The sequence below is a fragment of the Amborella trichopoda genome, chromosome 2 (genome assembly GCF_054954075.1).
Source record: "Amborella trichopoda isolate Santa Cruz 75 chromosome 2, AtrichopodaSantaCruz75HAP2 v2.0, whole genome shotgun sequence".
NCBI classification, from domain to species: domain Eukaryota; kingdom Viridiplantae; phylum Streptophyta; class Magnoliopsida; order Amborellales; family Amborellaceae; genus Amborella; species Amborella trichopoda.
In genome coordinates this window covers 9,040,238-9,059,131 of record NC_142337.1, presented here as the reverse complement: position 1 = coordinate 9,059,131, position 18,894 = coordinate 9,040,238, and the positions used below count along the sequence as shown (strand labels likewise).

General features: G+C 37.7%; 2 protein-coding genes across 2 annotated transcripts; one reads left to right on the top strand and one right to left on the bottom strand.

Moving 5' to 3' along the window:
- Window positions 1–362: 362 nt before the first annotated feature.
- On the top strand, window positions 363–5,095 carry CYP718 (cytochrome P450, family 718). Its single transcript, XM_020672931.2, has 3 exons — window positions 363–1,287; window positions 4,105–4,292; window positions 4,480–5,095. The coding sequence occupies exons 1-3, from the start codon at window positions 363–365 to the stop codon at window positions 4,783–4,785; spliced, it is 1,419 nt and encodes a 472-aa protein (XP_020528590.2). The 3' UTR covers window positions 4,786–5,095.
- Window positions 5,096–5,137: 42 nt separating this feature from the next.
- LOC18443288 (eukaryotic translation initiation factor 4E-2) lies at window positions 5,138–17,840 on the bottom strand. Its single transcript, XM_011628365.3, has 5 exons — window positions 17,545–17,840; window positions 7,717–7,882; window positions 7,491–7,619; window positions 6,118–6,183; window positions 5,138–5,624 (listed from the first exon to the last, which is right to left on the bottom strand). Exons 1-5 carry the CDS (start codon window positions 17,781–17,783, stop codon window positions 5,574–5,576), a joined length of 651 nt encoding a protein of 216 aa, XP_011626667.1. The 5' UTR covers window positions 17,784–17,840; the 3' UTR covers window positions 5,138–5,573.
- Between the last annotated feature and the right edge of the window lie 1,054 nt (window positions 17,841–18,894).

Genomic DNA, 18,894 nt, shown 5'->3' with positions numbered 1-18,894 from the left:
AGGTCCAGCCGGACCCAACCCGTACCCGACTTGTTGGCACCCCTGCTGGCCTCTAAACGAATGAAAGAGGTTTCTCTCTCTCTCTCCTAAGTCACCATAAGGAAGAGGGCCAACAAAGTGAAGGTGGGGAGTTGACAGAATGGTAAATGTGAACCCCCCACGAAATGTTTCAGTCATCTAACCCCCCCGACAGCTCCTCCCTGAGATCCCGCAACCCCACCGTCCACAAGATCCTATCATGCTACCCCCCGCCACCCCTCTTTCTCTCTCTACAGGCTCTAGCTCTCTCTCTCTCTCTCTCTCTCTCTCTCATGGAATTATAAAGCCAAGCCCCCACTCCCTCCCTTTCTCTATTCTCCGCCATGGACCTCCTCCTCCAAGCTCTATCTCTCCTCGCCTTCCTCCTCTCTCTCTCCCTCCTCCACCTACTCCGCCATCAAAAGAAGCCACCACCACCACCACCACCACCACCACTCCCCCCTGGCTCCCTTGGCCTCCCCCTCATTGGCCACACCCCATCCTTCCTCCGCGCCCAGCGCCGCAACCGCCTCTTCCAAGACTTCCTACAACCCCTCTTCACAAAGCACGGTCCCATCTTCAAGACCCGCCTCATGGGCCATCCCACTGTCATTGTCTCCGGCCCCAATGCCAACCGCTTCTTCTTATCGAGCGAGTTCCGCCATGTGGTCAGCTCGTGGCCGGACTCAGCCGTCTCTCTCATCGGCCGCCGCTCCATCATGGAGGCCCACGGTGCACGCCACAAACGCCTCCGTGTAGCAGTCCTTGCGTCCATGTGCCCACCAGAGGCACTAGCATTGCGAGTCTCGGCTGCCGTGCACGCGCACCTCGACACGCACTGGCGAGGCAGGGACTCTGTCAAGCTCTTTGATTCTATGAAGAGGCTCACCTTCTCTGTGTTTTGTGAGTGCTTTTTAGGGGTAAAGGAAGACTTTGGGCTTTTCGAGCTTTTCGAATGTGTTTTGGGTGGTGTTTTTGCGGTGCCATTTGGGTGGAGGCATTGGAGGGCGAAGAGGGCGAGGGCGGAGATTGAGAGGAGGTTGGTGGCGTTAGTGAGAGAGAGGGCGGCGTGTTCGGATGGCGGAGGGGATAAAGAGAAGGATTTGATGGGGAGGTTGATGGAGGTGGCGGAGGAAGGGGGAGAGAGAGAGGTGGTGGATAACTTGGTGCTGCTGGTGTTTGCGGCGCACGACACGACCTCGATAGCTATATCAATGGTGTGCAGATTGTTGTTTCACCACCCTGACTGCCTTCGCCGCCTCCTCCAAGGTCTCGCCTTCTTACACTTCTATTTGTGTGTGTATGAGAGAGAGAGAGAGAGCTGCTTTGAATTGGAGAGAGAGAGAGAAAGAGAGCGGCCTCGAATTGCAGAAAGAGAGATGGAGAGAGAGAGCTGCTTCGAATTACACTGCACTTACATGCCTCTTATCTTGCTTATTTGTCCATTCTCACTATCACCCATATATAAACAACACTGCTTAATCTAGTATAACTACACGTGAAGTCTAAAATATATGCTATATAAACAACAGTAGAGTTTTATCTACAATAAAAGTTAATAAATCTTCGAGAAGATGGAAAAACCATGTGGAATTATAGCATTGTCCAAAATTTGTATATATTGTGTTGGGGTCATATTTTTTTCGAGCTTTTATTTTTGATTACCCTCATAACTTTTGTACCCCCAAAACACAAAAAAATTGTTGTATTTGGGTGGTTTGTGAAGTCTATGTGCTTGGGGGTGCGAAAGTCTAGCTTTCATACTATCAAAAAAAAAAAAAAAAAACATAGTGCTGAAGTCGAATTTTCAAACTATGGAGATCAATTTTCGTATTTTAGATGGTTCAAAAGATAAATTTTAAAATTATAATTAAAAAAAAAAAATTAAAAGAAATAAGAAGTCAACATAATGTAGTCTAAAATATAGACCATAGAGTATTAATGTCATCCTTTCGATGGTTAAAATCTCTCTTAATCTTCTTTTGAATAGATCGTAATACACATTTTAAGGTTTTGCTCCATGCATAGGCCATTTATACATGCGTACCATCCTTCTACCCCCACTTGTTAGATAAGTATGGGGAATGTATACAATGAAACCAGTTACTTTACAATTACTTATAATTATACGATGTGAAATTTGATAGTTTGGATATGTTAAAAAATTCGAAAAAATTTATTTTAAAGATTGAGTATGGTCAATAGAGTAATTACAGCCACCCAATTTCACATCCAATAGCCAATATTAATGTGACCATCTTGTATCAAAATGTATATAATCTCATGCTACACTTTCTCATAAGGATTTGGTTCTTACTTTTTGAATGCCTCTTGTTTTAAGAAAATATGATTATAAAGGGAAATTTTTGTACCAATATCATTGTTTGAAGTTAGAAAAGAGGTACGAAAATAAAAGCACATACTTTTTTGGCTTCAAAGACATTTCCTATCGAGGTACAGGGCGTGGCAACCGTCCGGATCCGGACTCGTACCCGAACCCAGACTCAAAATTATATTATGGGACCTAGACCCAGACCTGGACTTGAAACTAAAGTCACCAAACCCAAACCAGGACCAAAAAAATATGATGTGGGACCCAGACCTAGATTTGGACCAGACGCAATCCAAAAATAAAAATAAAAAATATTTTTGGATATATCTAAATATATTTCATAAATTATGACCTAAAAGTATAATATGGGATCTGGACCCAGACCCGACCGATTGGATCCAATTTTTGGATCCATACCCAAACCTGGGTCGGGTCCGGGTCTGGGTCCATTGCCTTCTCCCAGTAGGAGAATGTATTGCATAATGCTTCACCTTCAAATTAGCCGTGGAGCTCGATATCCACCGTCCATCAATTCTAATTGAGCTTATTAAACTCGGTTGAGCTTATTATCACATGGTTTGTCTGAACTGTGACTTGAGCTTTAATTGGACCAGGCTTCACGTACCATGTGGAAGTGAATGCCTTCGATGATTTAGTCTTATAAATCAATTGAAATTGAATCTGAGCCCGAGTAACTCAGCCCAACAGCAAAACAAATATAAAAAATTCCAAAAAAATAGAAAATATATGTGTAAAGCAAGATTAATCAGAATATATCAAATTGACATAAAAAAAATAGTAAAAAAATAAATCTTTAAAAATCAATTTGTGTGGGGGTATTTTTGAAATAATTCAAAAAAGAAGAATAAATATTTTTGGCCAAAACACTTTCAAATCTTTGCCAAAATTATGGAAAACATAAAAAAAAAATCAAATTAATTTCAATTTTTTTAGGTTTTTTATTTTTTAATTTTTATAAATATCACTTAGTGGGAGACCCAACTCGGACAAACTCGGGCAAACCGAGCGTACTCGGCCTGAGTACTTGAAACTCGGACCAAGGAGCTCAAGAGAAATCGATCGATACATTCTTCGAATTTACTTTGCATATCCCAATCGTTATTTGTTGAGGTTAACGTACTTCAGTCAAATGAGAACCACATTGACAAATCGGGAACATTAAATATTTTTGGCACAGTTTCTATGGGTCCTAGGACTCATCTTTACCTATGAGGCTGGGCTTCAAAATCTATTTTTGTGATGGATTTTGAACGTAATTTTTAGGTAGATATGATCTCTAACATGGAGATCATCAATACATTATGAACTAAAAAAGATAATTTTTTAAAGAAAATTTATAGGCCATTGATTTTTACAACATTGGACCGGGGTAGAATTGGGGCAGAATTGCTTTCCCATCTGACATCAGAGTGAATGTTTTTTAAGAAAAAACCCCTAAAGATTGGTTCGATATTTACAACAACGAACCGGTGGTAGAATTGAAAAAAATGAAATTAGCAGGATCTCCGAGTAATTTCTGTATATTTTAAGACCAAACTGTAGTAAGGGTTTTAAAACAAGGTACGGACGTAATTTTCCCTACAATTTTCCATTACTATTTACTGTTTTCCTTGTGTTTTTTATTTAAGGAACCCATAGATATGATTATTAGCATATGAAATCAACAATACAACAATTGTTTTTTAAGGAACCGATAGATTTGATTATTAGCATATGATGTTGTGGTAGTGCAGAGCAAGAGGAGATTATGAGGGAGAAGACGGGCGAGGAGACACTAACATGGGATGACATAAAACGTATGACTTACACGTGGCAAGTGGCTCAAGAAAGCATGCGTTTGTTCCCTCCAATCTTTGGCTCTTTCAGGAAGGCCATTGTCGACATCCAATTCCAAGGATACCTCATCCCCAAAGGATGGAAGGTCTCTCTCTCTCTCTAACTTTCCCTCAGCCAGTATTTGAGCACCACCCGGACTCGACTGAGTAACTCTGACTCTAGCCCTGAGGATCCTGAATTTGGTGGTCAATCTTGGCATCTTAAAAAAATTTATAAAAATTCAAAAAATAAGAAATTTATTTGTAAAATTAACACAGTTCATGCATGTGCAGGTATTATGGACAACATATGGGACACATTACGACCCTCAGTATTTTCCCAACCCGGAGAGTTTTGACCCGAACAGGTTCGAGGAGGCCGTGCGCCCTTATGTATACCTTCCATTTGGAGGTGGCCCAAGGCTATGTGCTCGTTTTGAACTGGCCAAAATGCAGATACTTGTCTTCATGCACATGATGGTCACAAAGTATGATTGGTCACTGGTTTACCTGCATGAGCCCATCACCATTGATCCCTTACCTGCACCCCTCTATGGCATGCCCATCAACATTTATGAGAGAAACACTAAAAGCAACTGAATTGGCTCCATAGATTCACTCCGTGAGTCGAATGTATGTGTTGATTTATGATTTGAAAGAAGACATCCAACAAGTCTGCAATCTGTGAGCCGAATGCAAGTATGCGTTGATTTATGATTTCAAAGAAGACACTACTGCAACCACCACCATCGTAAATATGGCAGCACCACCCCCACCACCATCGTCGTCACCACCACCATCGCACCACACTTTGGAATTGCAATTCAAATTAAAGCAATCAAACAGCCCTGGACAGCAAATGATAATTGACCAGATTATCATTTGGTCGATTAACATTTGAAGAAAAACAAAAAACTAATAGCAAAATTTGAGATCAAATTGTGCCTTAAAATTTTGCTCGTGCAAGTACTCAGATCCAGTATTGATTTAAATATGCGGCAATTTCATACATGGACTTTTACATGGAAGATTTTGATTTCACATCCCATGTTTGTCTTACCACCTTCAATCATATCCATTGGTCTCTTATCTCGTATGGGTGTTACTTATGAAACTCATAAAAGAAACCGAAGCATTGGACACTAGATGTATCCAGCAGATCAGAGAGCTGGAGAATGTTTCTATTAGATAAAAAAAAAATCTATTGAAAGAGCATTAAACTACTAGAAAATATGATAAATATACAAAACGGTGTCAAAACCCAAGTCCCCATAACTAGCATCAACCAGAGTGACAATTTGTAAGAAGCCTATGCTCTTTAGAGATGCCATTTGATGACAAAATTACTGTTCCATTAATCACTGGCAACATCAATAGTATGTCAAGGATCACACAGTGTATCGATCCTTTGCCGCTTTGTCCAACCTCTTCGCATCATCCTGAAATAAAAAACCAACAGTGGCATCAAGACTCAAATACTCATAACAATGATCCCTTAATCCCAGTAATACATAAAGGGAAAAGTTTATATAGAGCCGAGGCTCTAAACAATCAAATTTGAGCCCAACTCAAAAATTTCAGCAGAATAGGTTGTTTTGTTGCCCGAATATCTTCAAATTGATCATCTCGACATCAAGATGCATGGACATGAGAAAAAAATGGATTGCAAGTTTTGGAAACAGTGTATTTTGTAACGTATTTTTGGACCGTCAATTTTCAAGATTTTCAAGCTTTCATAGATATGTCGATGTACACTATTTTTGAAGCTTTAAACTTTATAAATAAAGATGAAAATATATTTTAAGGCTATCACAGATATTTCCAGTATTGAAACCATATTTCTTGACAATACTTGAAGGTAGGCTCTAATTTGATTGTTTAGAGCCTAGGCTCCATACAAACCGCACCCTCACATAAATGGGAGGAGCTTACATGGAAAATAAACCCAATAGTGTCATTGTTATCCAGAAATTCCTTCCACTGCTTGCCAATGCTTATCTGTGAAAGAAAGATTCCAAAGATTACTCAGTAAAGTTTGCAAGGATCATGCTAGATACAAAAAAATAAACATTCTTGAAATGTAAGCTTTAAAATATATGAAAGATATCACTTAATCCTTAAGAAAACAGCACTGATAAAGCCTAAACTTAATATCCAATCAACTTTAGCCCAACAGTCTATTGCTTTGTTTCCATGAGTGCAGTCAAGGCACCAAATCTCGACCCCTTTCATTGAGAGGGAGAGATAGTAGAAGATCCTAAAGAGGCAGAAGACAGATAAATCATAGATGCGTGCATGTGAACATAAGACTTATTTAAGAATAGCAGTTCAGCTGGTGCGCTAGAAAGTAATAAAAGACCTCATTTAATCAAGTTAGCAACCCATTCTAGATATTGGATGGCAGGGTAGGGTGGGGGTTAGGCCAGGATTTTTTTTTTTTTTTTTTTGGGGAGGATAAAAGGGGAGGGGGTCATCTCAGTTGAACAAGCGAATGTATTTTCACAAGGTTGAGTTGAAGAATTGCCTTTCCTTATTTGCAGAACACGTTCCATGCCAATCAAGGAATACAATCCAATAGGATCAGGATCTGATCCCAAGTCTAAGACAAATGTACTCTTATCAATAAATAAAAGAAAAAAAAATCTACAGGAAGGTGATCCCAAATGCAAGGGAACACATTGTTGAAAAACAGGGGCAGAGTTCCCATCACAAAGCTGTTCTAGAACTGTGGGATCACACTGGTTAAGGCATTCCTGGTACTCAGAATAAAACTTATTCGACCCAAAAAATAGAAATAAAAATAAAATCAGATAAAAAAAAATTCAACTCATTACCTCAAGCAGTAAGCTAATCTTTCAAATTGTGACACAATATAGAAAGGAAAATAGTTAAACTAAGGGGATGTAAAGTATGTTCTCTATTTATTTCAGTCCAACGTTTATTTAGAATTAAGTTTATGCTAAACAAGCTAAACGGCTTCCAAATATAAAAATAAAACAAAAATAAAAATAAATACTGCTGCCTCGCAAATTTACATGACAGTAATATTAAAAGTTCATTGGTTCCTCAATGAAAAGTGCATCAATTGAAATACATTTTAAACCCAATGCTCAAGCCCAAAGATAGATTTACAGGTGATTCGACATGTCGCTAAATTTGTACCACCATATGTACCAGAACGTAATCTCAAGTCTTTTCAATAATTGATAACATGGCTGAAATTTTATTTATTTAATATGAGAATTACTGCATCCCGGCATATAACAGAATCATGTAGCTATAAAAAGCAATAATAAAAAAATTACCTGTGCTTCTTCGTTTGAAGCATTTTTGGTCCATATAGCTATTCTTTCCTGCTTTCCTCTTCTTACACTAACTACTGCTCCACAAATTTCATCACCATAGTCGAATTGTTCACCAATCATTGCCAACAACTATGAAGAAAAACCACAATAAATTATCAACATAATAAATAAGCATAAAGGCATTAATATTTGGAAGAGATAAAACGATGTGGAATGTGAAACTCACAGTGTACAACCACCATGTATCTGCTTTCCCCTTTGCAGTGGTAATTGTCCACTTCCCTCCATTAGCACAAATTGGATCCTCCCATTTTGGCTCAATTTTATCTTTGAAGCAGTGTAAATCAGCACCAACAGCCAACTTGCTCGGATGATGTATGTTGTTGTAAAGGCTGACATTAACAAATGGAGATACAAAGAATCTCATAAATCAGTTGCATTAATGCACTGGTTTTATAAACAACAATAGAAGAATACATAAAATACAAATGACTTGCATCAATAAACTGGTTTCATCAATAAACATGACAAGAATACAGAAATACATGCCGCCTTTTACTTATGGGTGCAGTTTGTATAGAGCCGAGGCTCTAAACAATCAAAGTAAAGTGCACCTTCAAATAGTGTCAAGAAATGTGGTTTCAATACTGGAAATCTTTGTGAGAGCCTTAAAATATATTTTCATCTTTAATTATAAAATTTAAAGCTTAAAAAATAGTGTAGATCAAGCAGATCTATGAAAACTTGAAAATCTTGAAAATTGACGGTCCAAATATGCGTTACAAGATGCACTATTTCCAAAACTCAAAATCCATTTTTTTCTTATGTCCATGCATCTAGATGTCGAGATGATCAATTTGAGGATATTTGGGCATCAAAACAAACTCTTCTAGTGAAATTTTTCAGGTGGGCTCTGATTTGATTGTTTAGAGCCTCAGCTTGATATAATCTTTTTCCTTTACTTAAGACAAAAACAGGGTCCCATACAAGAGTGAAAGAAAACACATTAAAATGACATAGAATGATTGAAGTTTATCAGATGTGAAGCTCCTAATGTTATGACGAAACAAAAGGTTTATAAACATATATAGTTACTAGCCAAACACTAATTTTTTGCCTGCTGGAAAGTAGAAAGAGGAAGAAGTGAAAATCCTTTTTTTCTTTTGAGGATGGTCAGGAGGTTGAGGAAGTTTGATCCCAAAACGGCCTAAAAATAGTCCTAGATTGGGTTCAACCAAGGGAGTGAATAGGAGAAAATGCTCTTACAAACCATAAAATCTTTTGGCATACATGCATGCGCACAAAAACACAAAAACACACACATATTGTGAAATAAAACATAAATAAATTTTGGAGCTCTTGGCTTGGTGGTAAGTGTCGTAAAACCCCAACATAACGTCAATGTTTCCAGGCCGATCTCACTTACTGAACCACCAAACATATATGTATATATACATGGATAGATACATACCAATCTAACATATTATTACAAATCTTTTTAGAGAGAGACGTGTTGATCCTATGTTGTCTCGCTGTTCAAAATACCAGTAGGCATCATGGGGTCGTGCAACATCAGCGCAAGGGGCAAACCATGCACCTCATCCCTCTTTCTCTGGTGCCCCATACCGGGGCAGCTTGGTCATTTTGTTAAAAACCTCAAGGCACTTAATAAAAATTAACACATTTGAGGCAAATGACAAAATCCTAATCCATTAAAGTAAAACCCAACTAAATGAGCCAAGCCACGCGAGCCACGAGTTAAGGGACCAGGTTACCAAGAGAGTGCAGCATGAGAATTGAGATTCGAGGACAAGGGAATAATTGATGATTCCTAGTCCTGAAAATCTAAGCAAAGGTTTGCACGACTCATATACAATTAATTAAAACCCAAATGAAGCCTTAAAGCAAATCACAAGGTGCAGGTTGTTTTCCCAAATTTAGCCCCAAGGTACATTTTAGGTAGATAAAAGGCTGTTTTCCCAAATTTAGCCCCAAGTTACGTTTTAGGTAAATAAAAGACCCCCAAATAAAATAATATATCAATAAAATTAAAAATACTATAAAAATTCAAAATTCAAAATTAAAAAAAAAAATCCACCAAGGGGGTCCAAGTGTTCAATTGTGAGACCCACCTTTCCAAAAAAATAAAATAATAATTACATTTCCTTAGTTGCGTCTTTAGCCATTTTCAATGCCTAGAGTGTTGCCAAATGGAAGAAGAGTCCAATAATAATTACATTAGCCCCTACATGCTTCTTTAATCATCTTGATCCAGAATCAGCAGATCATTGCCACCTGAAGAAAGGGCAATAATAATTACACATCATTATGACCAGGATCTTCCCCTAGTATCTTAGATTTTATCTAATTTGGAATGTAAATAGGTACAATTTTTCCCATCAACAATCATCTTTTAGAAAAAAATTTTTTGAAGTTAACAATCATCTTTTAGAAATTGTACTCCCTAATATTCAAAAACATTTTTCTAGACAAGCATAGAATAGTCATTTTATTATACATAAAACTCTTCGGTATACAAAAGCCATGCCATGTGTCAGTTCATCTAAGATTCTTTATTACATAATTGAGAATGTCAACAACATATCATTTTGCCCATGAACAATTTGTTTTCCCCATATTTGTACTCCTGATATATTCAAGAACATGTTTTTGGTTAAGGACTGAATAATAATTTTATCATCCAAAAAATCCTTGAAAGTACAAAAGGCGCATTATGCCTTAGACCAACATCAAATAATGCTTGGGTAATTGCAAGATCAAATCATTAATGCCTGGACAGTGCATAACCATAGTTACTGTTAGCCCTTACATTACCTGTATTCCATACAAGGCGCAGATCCAACCCCCCCAAAACACACAAAAAGAAAAGAAAAGACAAAAAAAAGAGAGAGTAAATAAGTAATTCTTTCCATGACTGGGTAGTGCACAATCATAATTGCTGTTATGCACTTAAATTACTACTTTAATATTACCTGAGCTATCATCGGTTGTACTTCACAAAGGCAGATTTTTTTCATTGGGGTAAGTAGTTTTTTTTTTTTCTTCTTTTTTTAAAAAGGACAAGCCAATGCGTACATTACTCAAAAAAGCCTAAACCCATAACCACAGTAAGGATTTGGGTTGAGTGACTGAAGAATGAAATTTGGACAAACTTCAAAAAACAGCAGCTTATAAACAAAGTTCAGTGATAAACCATTTGTATGGCGCAATTCTGAATTGCCCTTCAAAACCATTAACCACAGTCAAAATGTGGGACATAACTGTAAGTGATTGAATAATCACAAAATTGAAGTAAAAAGCTTTGAATAAATTTCAATATGATCAATAAGGTCAAAATAATATAGACTTCAAAGTTTGGTAATAAACCAGTAATTTGGATCAAATTTGGAGTCACTGTAGTTTTGAAAGACTAGCAAGGATTACAACTGAGACTCTTCTCCAAACTTGAAATCGATACCAATTTTAAATAAATTGAGAATGTGTTTAAATGAAAAAAAAAAAACAAAAAAAACTTCAATAAAACCAAGTACAATAACTCAAAATTGATCATAAATACATTAAACTGCAGTTAAAATGGTGGCTTTAACGCTGAAACGTGGTCAAAAGTCCAGAGAGACATTTTTAGAAAGCCTTAAAATGATGGACAATGATGCCATCAAGCATCTAAATCGTGCATGCCATCAAGCATCTAAATCGTGTTTTAACACCTTCATAACGAATGTCTTGAGGGAATTAATCTATACGTCTGTGGCGATTGGGAATCCATCCCGCCATTCGAACTTTGGACAAAAAAGGACGAGTTTCACAAAAAGGGACATGAAAGAGACACTCTTAAGATTACAGAGAAAGCAAATGACTAGGAAACACAAAGAAAACATACAGAGAGCATCTGGAGACATTGAAGAAAGGGATTTTTACCAAGCTCCAAAGTATAAGGGCAACTTAAGCCCATTCCTTATTTTCCTTCAATGTACTTTCTATAAATATGTATACATTTAAGGAATTAGAGGTTTTCTGGTTCCAATTTCATACCAGATGTCACTAATGAAGTATAACCAAAGCTCTGGGATGACTGTGCCTGGTTTATATAAGTAAAAGCCTGAAAGGGGTGAATTTGATTTGTTTTGAAATTTTTTATTTATCTGTTTAATTTTAGAATGTAATTTTCACGGAAACACATATGAGCATGGCCTAAGAACATAGAGTACACAGTTCAATCGTGACCTCAGTACAGCCAATACCATACAACCTTAGGTTCCCAATGAACTGAAGATGAACTTCCAAGATTTCACCCAGGAGTTCATGAAGGGCACATCTCTTAAAAACTCATTGTGGATCATTGTCATCGCATCACATCAAGGTTTGACACTGATCCCTCTATAGTGTAGAGCTCAAAGATCAGGGAGACCACCCTATCTTGGATCCCATGAATCCATAGAGACCAAACCAAAGATATCCCTTTGTAATTATGTCAATCATTTCTAGATCAATACCCCCACAAAATGGCAAGATAGTCATATTTTCAATATGCAGACCTGTGACAAAGTCCATGGACTAAACAAAAGAGTTAACAATGCACACACAAAGAGGGGCTTAATGCACTGACGATTTTGAAAAGCCTAACAAAGATGATCCACTATTTCTTCTCCCTGGGAAAACGGGTAATGAATAAACTGGGAACTATTTCTTCTCCCTGCAAAGGGGTGATGAATAAACAAATGATCCACTATTTCTTCTCCCTGCAAAGGATGTAAAAGTTAGGGAACTAAGCAATGATGCTGCAAATGATCCCTGGTCAGCACATTGCCAAGGGGCCACTTGGGACACAATCTCAATTCATTAAACATTCATGAATGCAAACGCGAACACTTGTACAAGCCTAAATGGAAAAAATCCAGAGTTCGGGACACTATCCCATGTGGGCAACGGAATAAATAACTATGGGTACTAGACACGAAGACACTATACTAGTCTCAAAATCCCTACGAAGAACAACTTACTATCCTCTCCTTAGGATGTTCATAGACTCGAAGCAACATATTACAAATTACAGGAAAAGATGAGATACACTTGTCTCAAAACGCACTCTTGAACAAAAGACTCACAAAACCAAGTATCATTCTAAAAGCTAAAAGTGGTCTTTGCCCCCATCCACAATTGGAAATGCAAAACTATCCCTAGAGACAAACCACACTGAAAAAGTAACTCTCTAAGCCTAATACATCATCTCATGCCTACCCAGAGTCTTAAGTAACGCCTACCCTCCCAATCCCATATTTGTAATAAACCAACATATACCAAAGAGAACAACAGTTTGCCAAAAATCTCAAATCCCATTTAATTAGCAGAGATTATTGATGATTCCAAGCCATGCAGTCCTAAATGCCGTCTCGATCTCAGCTTGTATACCTCGTCCTATCTCGCCAGATAAATCCTATAATTCTCGCTAGTCACTATTGCTGCACATAGGAGTGCCACAGCCATCTCTGAACTTATTTGCTATGGTGTTATACCCCTGGGCATCTTACAGAATAACATAAAGTACGTTGGATAAGGTTGATCTAGATATGACTCTTTCAGAAGCAATGGGAAACTGAACTTTCCCATGTGCTATCATCCCTCCACTCTCTTGATCAGGAGGACCTAAAGATTTTCTTAGCATTCTCATCACATAGGTGCAATCTTAAGCGTTTCCCAGATAGGGTATTGAAAATAAATTCCAAACTGCAATGGTTACAGATTCTCACATTAATTACCAACTACCAATCACTTAACTTTTGCTGAAATTGATTCTTTGGTTCTTGCCACCTTAACCACCTAACTATGAGTCAATATTCCACCTTGATCGCCATTTAACCCACAAAACATAGGAGTCATTCTCTCCACTCCTGGGCTAATGTTGAGACCTTCCATCAATCCCAAAGATACCTCTTTGTAGGCACTAACACCATGGTAAAGGGTAGAGAGGACCGAATTGCCTACACTGCCCCAGCGCTTCTAAACGAGCCTCTATGGGAGCTATTAATCGATAGCAAGAATGAATCCATGGAAACAAACTCTTTAATCCACTCCCTCTGTTCCATCTAGTACTCCATATGCATGCACATGTGATTAAAGCCTCATATATAATTAGTCTTCCATGGAGCAAGCTCCTTAAGGGGGGCAAACAATGTAACTAGGCACTACACATAACCTATTAGCTAGAGAGAGCAATGGCAAGGCCACATAATCTCGTACCCACACGACTAAGGATTCCGCTGTTTGAAAGGTTTGAAAGTATGAAGTCCTAGAACATCTTGATAGGAGCCATTTATGACACTAGTTTTCAAGATTCTACAGAACTTGCAATTCAGTGGCAAACAATGAATAGATAAGCAAGAAGTAACCACCAAAGACAAATATAAGACCCCTCCTTTCACATGAATATGTACTTGATTTCACAGGATTTGTCATGGTTCCCAAAACTTTAAACTTTATAATGACCACCACAAAGATGCAGCTCATGGGCAATACATGAAATAACAATGTTAACAAACGTTCTCTTTCAATGGTTTGTGAAATTGGCAATTACATAAATTGCTAACTCGCATGGGCTGCTATAACAATGTAACCCTGCCTTCGAACCTCGGTCTTCATGTTCTATTTGCTAGGAGTGATAATGAAACCTTCATAATACTTCAACATTGTACATGGTATATAAAGATAAGGACTTTTGTAAACCTTACCATCTTCTAGTTATACAAATATATACCTTCTACAGTATCTCAGCAACCAAAATCCAATAATTAAAATTAAACAAACAAGAATCTTTATAGGCACATAGCAACAAAGAAATTATCCGTCAAACAGTCACAGCTTTGAATCTTTTAGTCAGAAAAGTCTACAACCCCACTAAATTAGCCAAAATGCACAAATCATACCCATCTGGTCAGATAAATGCACGACATTCTAGCATCTCAATAAGGTATGGTTCATTTCCACATTGAGAACGAACATACATATAAGCGCAAAAACAGTCTGACCCCATGTAACACAATTCTATGCATTCCTATCCTTTATATGGCCAATAAGAGACAAGGTAATCCTATTCAAACACATTTTTGGTAACTAAATTATCTTCTTCATTACTATAAAAACAAATAGAAGTAATAAAATAAACATTTCAACATAAACGATAATAGGAAGATCCAGAAGACCAGTGTTCCAAAAAACGTTGGGCGGTGCATAGACGACCGGGGGGGGGGAGTCCTTGCCGCCCAGCGCCTAGGTGATTGCCCAGACGTAGGTTGAAGGAGAGGAGCAAGGGGCAGGGGGATATGATTAATGTGTACACATCATAAAATATTAAAAATCCCATAATCCAAAACGTTCCAAACCCTTGTATATTTGTAATAGACAGACTACTAGCACAAACAAAAGTAAAATATAATAATAATCAGTAAATTAATAGTAGAGGCACAATCCATAATCCATACTGTATAGACCATACTCCATGCTCCATCCAGAGACTGTGCGGCTTTCCAATACGATGAGAAAGAAGTCTGAATGGTTCGGCGAAGGAACTTTGGGACACCCTTGGGGAAGTGCACCTGGTGCAGTAGCTAAGTGCTTTCTCTGTTGCTGCCATTTCTTAATTACCAAGCTTTCTTCGTTATAGCGCTTTAAGATCCTGGTGTAAACATCCGAGATCTACGATGTCAAGCCGTGCCCCCTCCTTCAAAATGAATAACGTATTGAAAACATAAGGGGTCTCGTTACTCGGCTTGGGAGCTCTTTCATATTGCTTTGAAACTAGAACTCCGATATCCCTCCCGCTCCCTCAAACACTAGTGCCAGCTTCTTTACTCAGCTTGGGAGCTTGATGAAAAGAGTGCTTAAGGTCTGGTTAGTTGACTTACTTGGCGGATTTCCCTTCATCAGTCGGTGCTCAACTTATCTACGTTGGGATTCGAGCTATCGATTTCAAGATGTTAGGTAAGCTTTGCATAGCAAGCTAGGCTAAGTTGGCCCTTGACTTTACTCTTAAGACTTTTGATAACCTACCCTTTCATCGACTATTGACTCGGCTCATACACGCAAGGAAATAGGAAGGATGTTTCACTTAACCTGCCATATCAAGGGAAGCGCACATTGCATATCGCATATCGAATCTAGGATATGTATGCGAAAGACACATCTTAGGTGCCTAGCCAGGAACAACAATGATACAACCATACAGGTATACAAATATGAATGATAGTAAAACGTAGAAATTATAAAAAAGAAAATATACAGTCTAAGACTCAAACTCCAAGAGTCAAATGTCTTCAGCCATCATCAGAAAAAGTAGGAGTAAGCCTCATCACATGCATCAGATTCAAGGTCATCATCATCAGAGTGACCTCCCTCTTCAATATAATGCTCATCCTCCTCTGTTTCTTCTAAATCTGCCTCTTCCTCCTCTTCTTTTACCCCCCTTACTTTGTGCAAATGAGGCCCTAGGACTTTTGGTTGCTCTACATGGTGCCTCTTCACCATTTTCTTGCTTTTTGTGTTTCACTGAAGTCAAATATTGCTTAATATCCTCCCTGGTAGCCTGAAGAACATTTTTATACACTAGAAACATCCCCCTTAATACCGGCAAGGTGTTTCTGGAACCAGCAAATACCCCCATTAGTATCATTTCCACAATAATTACACATCATACAATTTGTATCATTCAGGTTATGACCATATTTCCAACCCCGATCACCACTTCAAGAAGAACCTAGAGAAGATATTTCCCAATAACAAGGTTCCTTTTCTTCCTTCTCTAGTTTTATTAAATTCAAATATTGCCTAATCTCATCCCTAATAGCTTCAGAACTTTTTTACAAGAAGCAACATTCCCTTTAATACCTGTTAGGTGATTCTTGAATCAATTAATACCCTTATTGGTATCTTTTTCACAAAAATTACACCTTATACAATTTTTATCGTTTGGTTCAAGTTATAACCATGTTTCCGACTTGGATCATCACTTTTCGAAGAACCAGAAATTGACCTATCCAAATGACAAGGGTTTTGTTCCCGTTTGTGTTTTGCTGAACTCATATATTGCTTAATCTCCTTTCTGATAGCTTCAGGAACATTTTGACAAAGTGCGACATCCCTCTCTCTGATAGCTTCAGGAAGATTTTGACAAAGCGCAACATCCCTAATACTGGCAAGGTGTTTCAACAATTACATCTTATACGATTTCCAACACTCTAAAATACCCTGATCAATCTCTTAAAAATTTGAAACAGTGATTGTTTTTTAAGGTTTCGGTTACACAATAACCTAAACCCCTTTCCTTAATTTAGAGATAAAAAACATTAAAAAATAAAAAATAAAAATCCCCACCCAGGAAACCTGCCTAGGGAGATGCCTAGGGGGCCGAAGTTTCGATGATTTGATCCAAAAAATGAAGATCTGGCCAGTCAAAGGTAAAACCCATGGTTGCAGAATGAGTTTTTCTTTAAACATTTTTCTCCTCTAATCTGTTTCAAAGTAACAGTGATTCAGACTAACTCAATAAATAGCAAACAATTCCTTTGGCAACTCGATCATATTGGTACAGTTCACATGAACATGGATCATAATTAGTGGAATTTCACAGCCGACGATGGAGAGAAAGGAAACCAATAAAATTCAAATACAAAACCAAGATTATAACGAATCTAACGACCTATCCAATCAGAAAAACCAAATAATTGATATTCAATACAGTGTGAAGAAGCAAAATAAATAAACCAACCCATCATTCTATCAGGTACAAATAAAAAATCAGATAACTGAATATGCACTCATGGGTTCTAAAAGAGCCAAAAAAATTCTAAATTTATATGCTCCAAGAAACCCAAAAAAATCCAGCACAGAATCAGTTTAAGAGCCATCCCACTACACAATACATGCATTTAGTTATGAAACCCCAAATCCCCATGTTGTTTTATGGAGAGAAAAAAACATGTTGTTTTATAGAGGGAAACAAGGGAAACACGAACTGAGTTGCAGAGAGAAAGAGAGGGCATACCACCAGAAATCTTCGACAGTGGAGAAAGAATGAACAGGGCGAATATGGCTTCCCCACGTCCCCTGCTTAGGACGAGAAGACGGGTTATCGAACCAGAAGGTCCATGAATGCTCAAGGGGGTGAGAAGATTCGAGGCTTCGACTAACAGAGGAGGGGGGACCTGACTCTATGATTTCTCCCTCCTCTGCTGAATCTACAGACACATCTTGTTGCTGATGCTGAACTTCGACTTCCGCCATCGTGGTTCTCTCTCTCTCCTCTCTCTCTCTCTCTCTCTAAGATGCAGGCAGAGAAACGATTCCTCCTCGGTTTTCCTTGAAAGGAAATTGATGCGGGCGTATTCTCAGGACGCTATTCTCGTTTTTCTCCTACGCGTGAGACCCACCCTAGTACCTACTTATGATCTATGGTCTATGCTCGAACTTTTCACACGTGCGTTGCTCCTTTCGCCTTTTGCATGTGTGTACAAGAATATATGTGCACTCAAAGTTATTATTATTATTATTATTATGATTATTATTTTTATTTTTGAGCGGTAGTTGAAGGAAAGGAAACTCTTATATCGTGTAAAAATAAATTCAAGACGTTATGTTGTTATGCCCTGATCACCTAACCTTGAGCTACGTAATATTTTCTTATTGAGGTCAAACCAAACGACCCATTGCTAAAATTTTATTGTGTTGGGTGAAAGCTTTGTTGGGAAGCCAAACTTCTTAGAGAGCCTCTTGTTGGTATGAACTCAGTGAACTAACCTGTCTATAACAAATTGATTTCAAGAAACCCAAAACATCCAGTATTATTTTGAGGGATTGTTTATAAAGCGATTTACAAAGCGACTATTTTTCTTTTGCACATGAAAGTCATAATCATTCTCTCTCAATGACGCTTTTGTGACCACCCATTTTAAAATTTAAAGAGCATGAATGATTGTGATCTCTATTTACAAAAGATAAATAGTATCTATGTAGATAATCCTTTATTTTAATAATTTTGGTTAAAAAAACAAAAAATTAGAAAGATTAAAGAAAATGGTTTGATAGACCTACAATTCTATTAAAATAAGTAAAACCTCACGTCATAACTCATCAAAAATTACAATTCAAGCATTGGAAAAGTTTTTCAACATTCATCTCGGCTAGAACATTATGGTTGTGAAAAAAATTATGATTTTAAGTTCTAAAATATTATAACAAATTATTTAGACCGTCCATTCCACCTTAAAAATAAGTGTTTATAGATCCGTATGATCTCTATTATTATTTGAGTTTCAAATTTTCTTGTCGTTGTTGGAAATTGATTTTAGATCCATCTTGGAGATTTTTGTTGCCGAAAATGCATTTTAGATGAGGA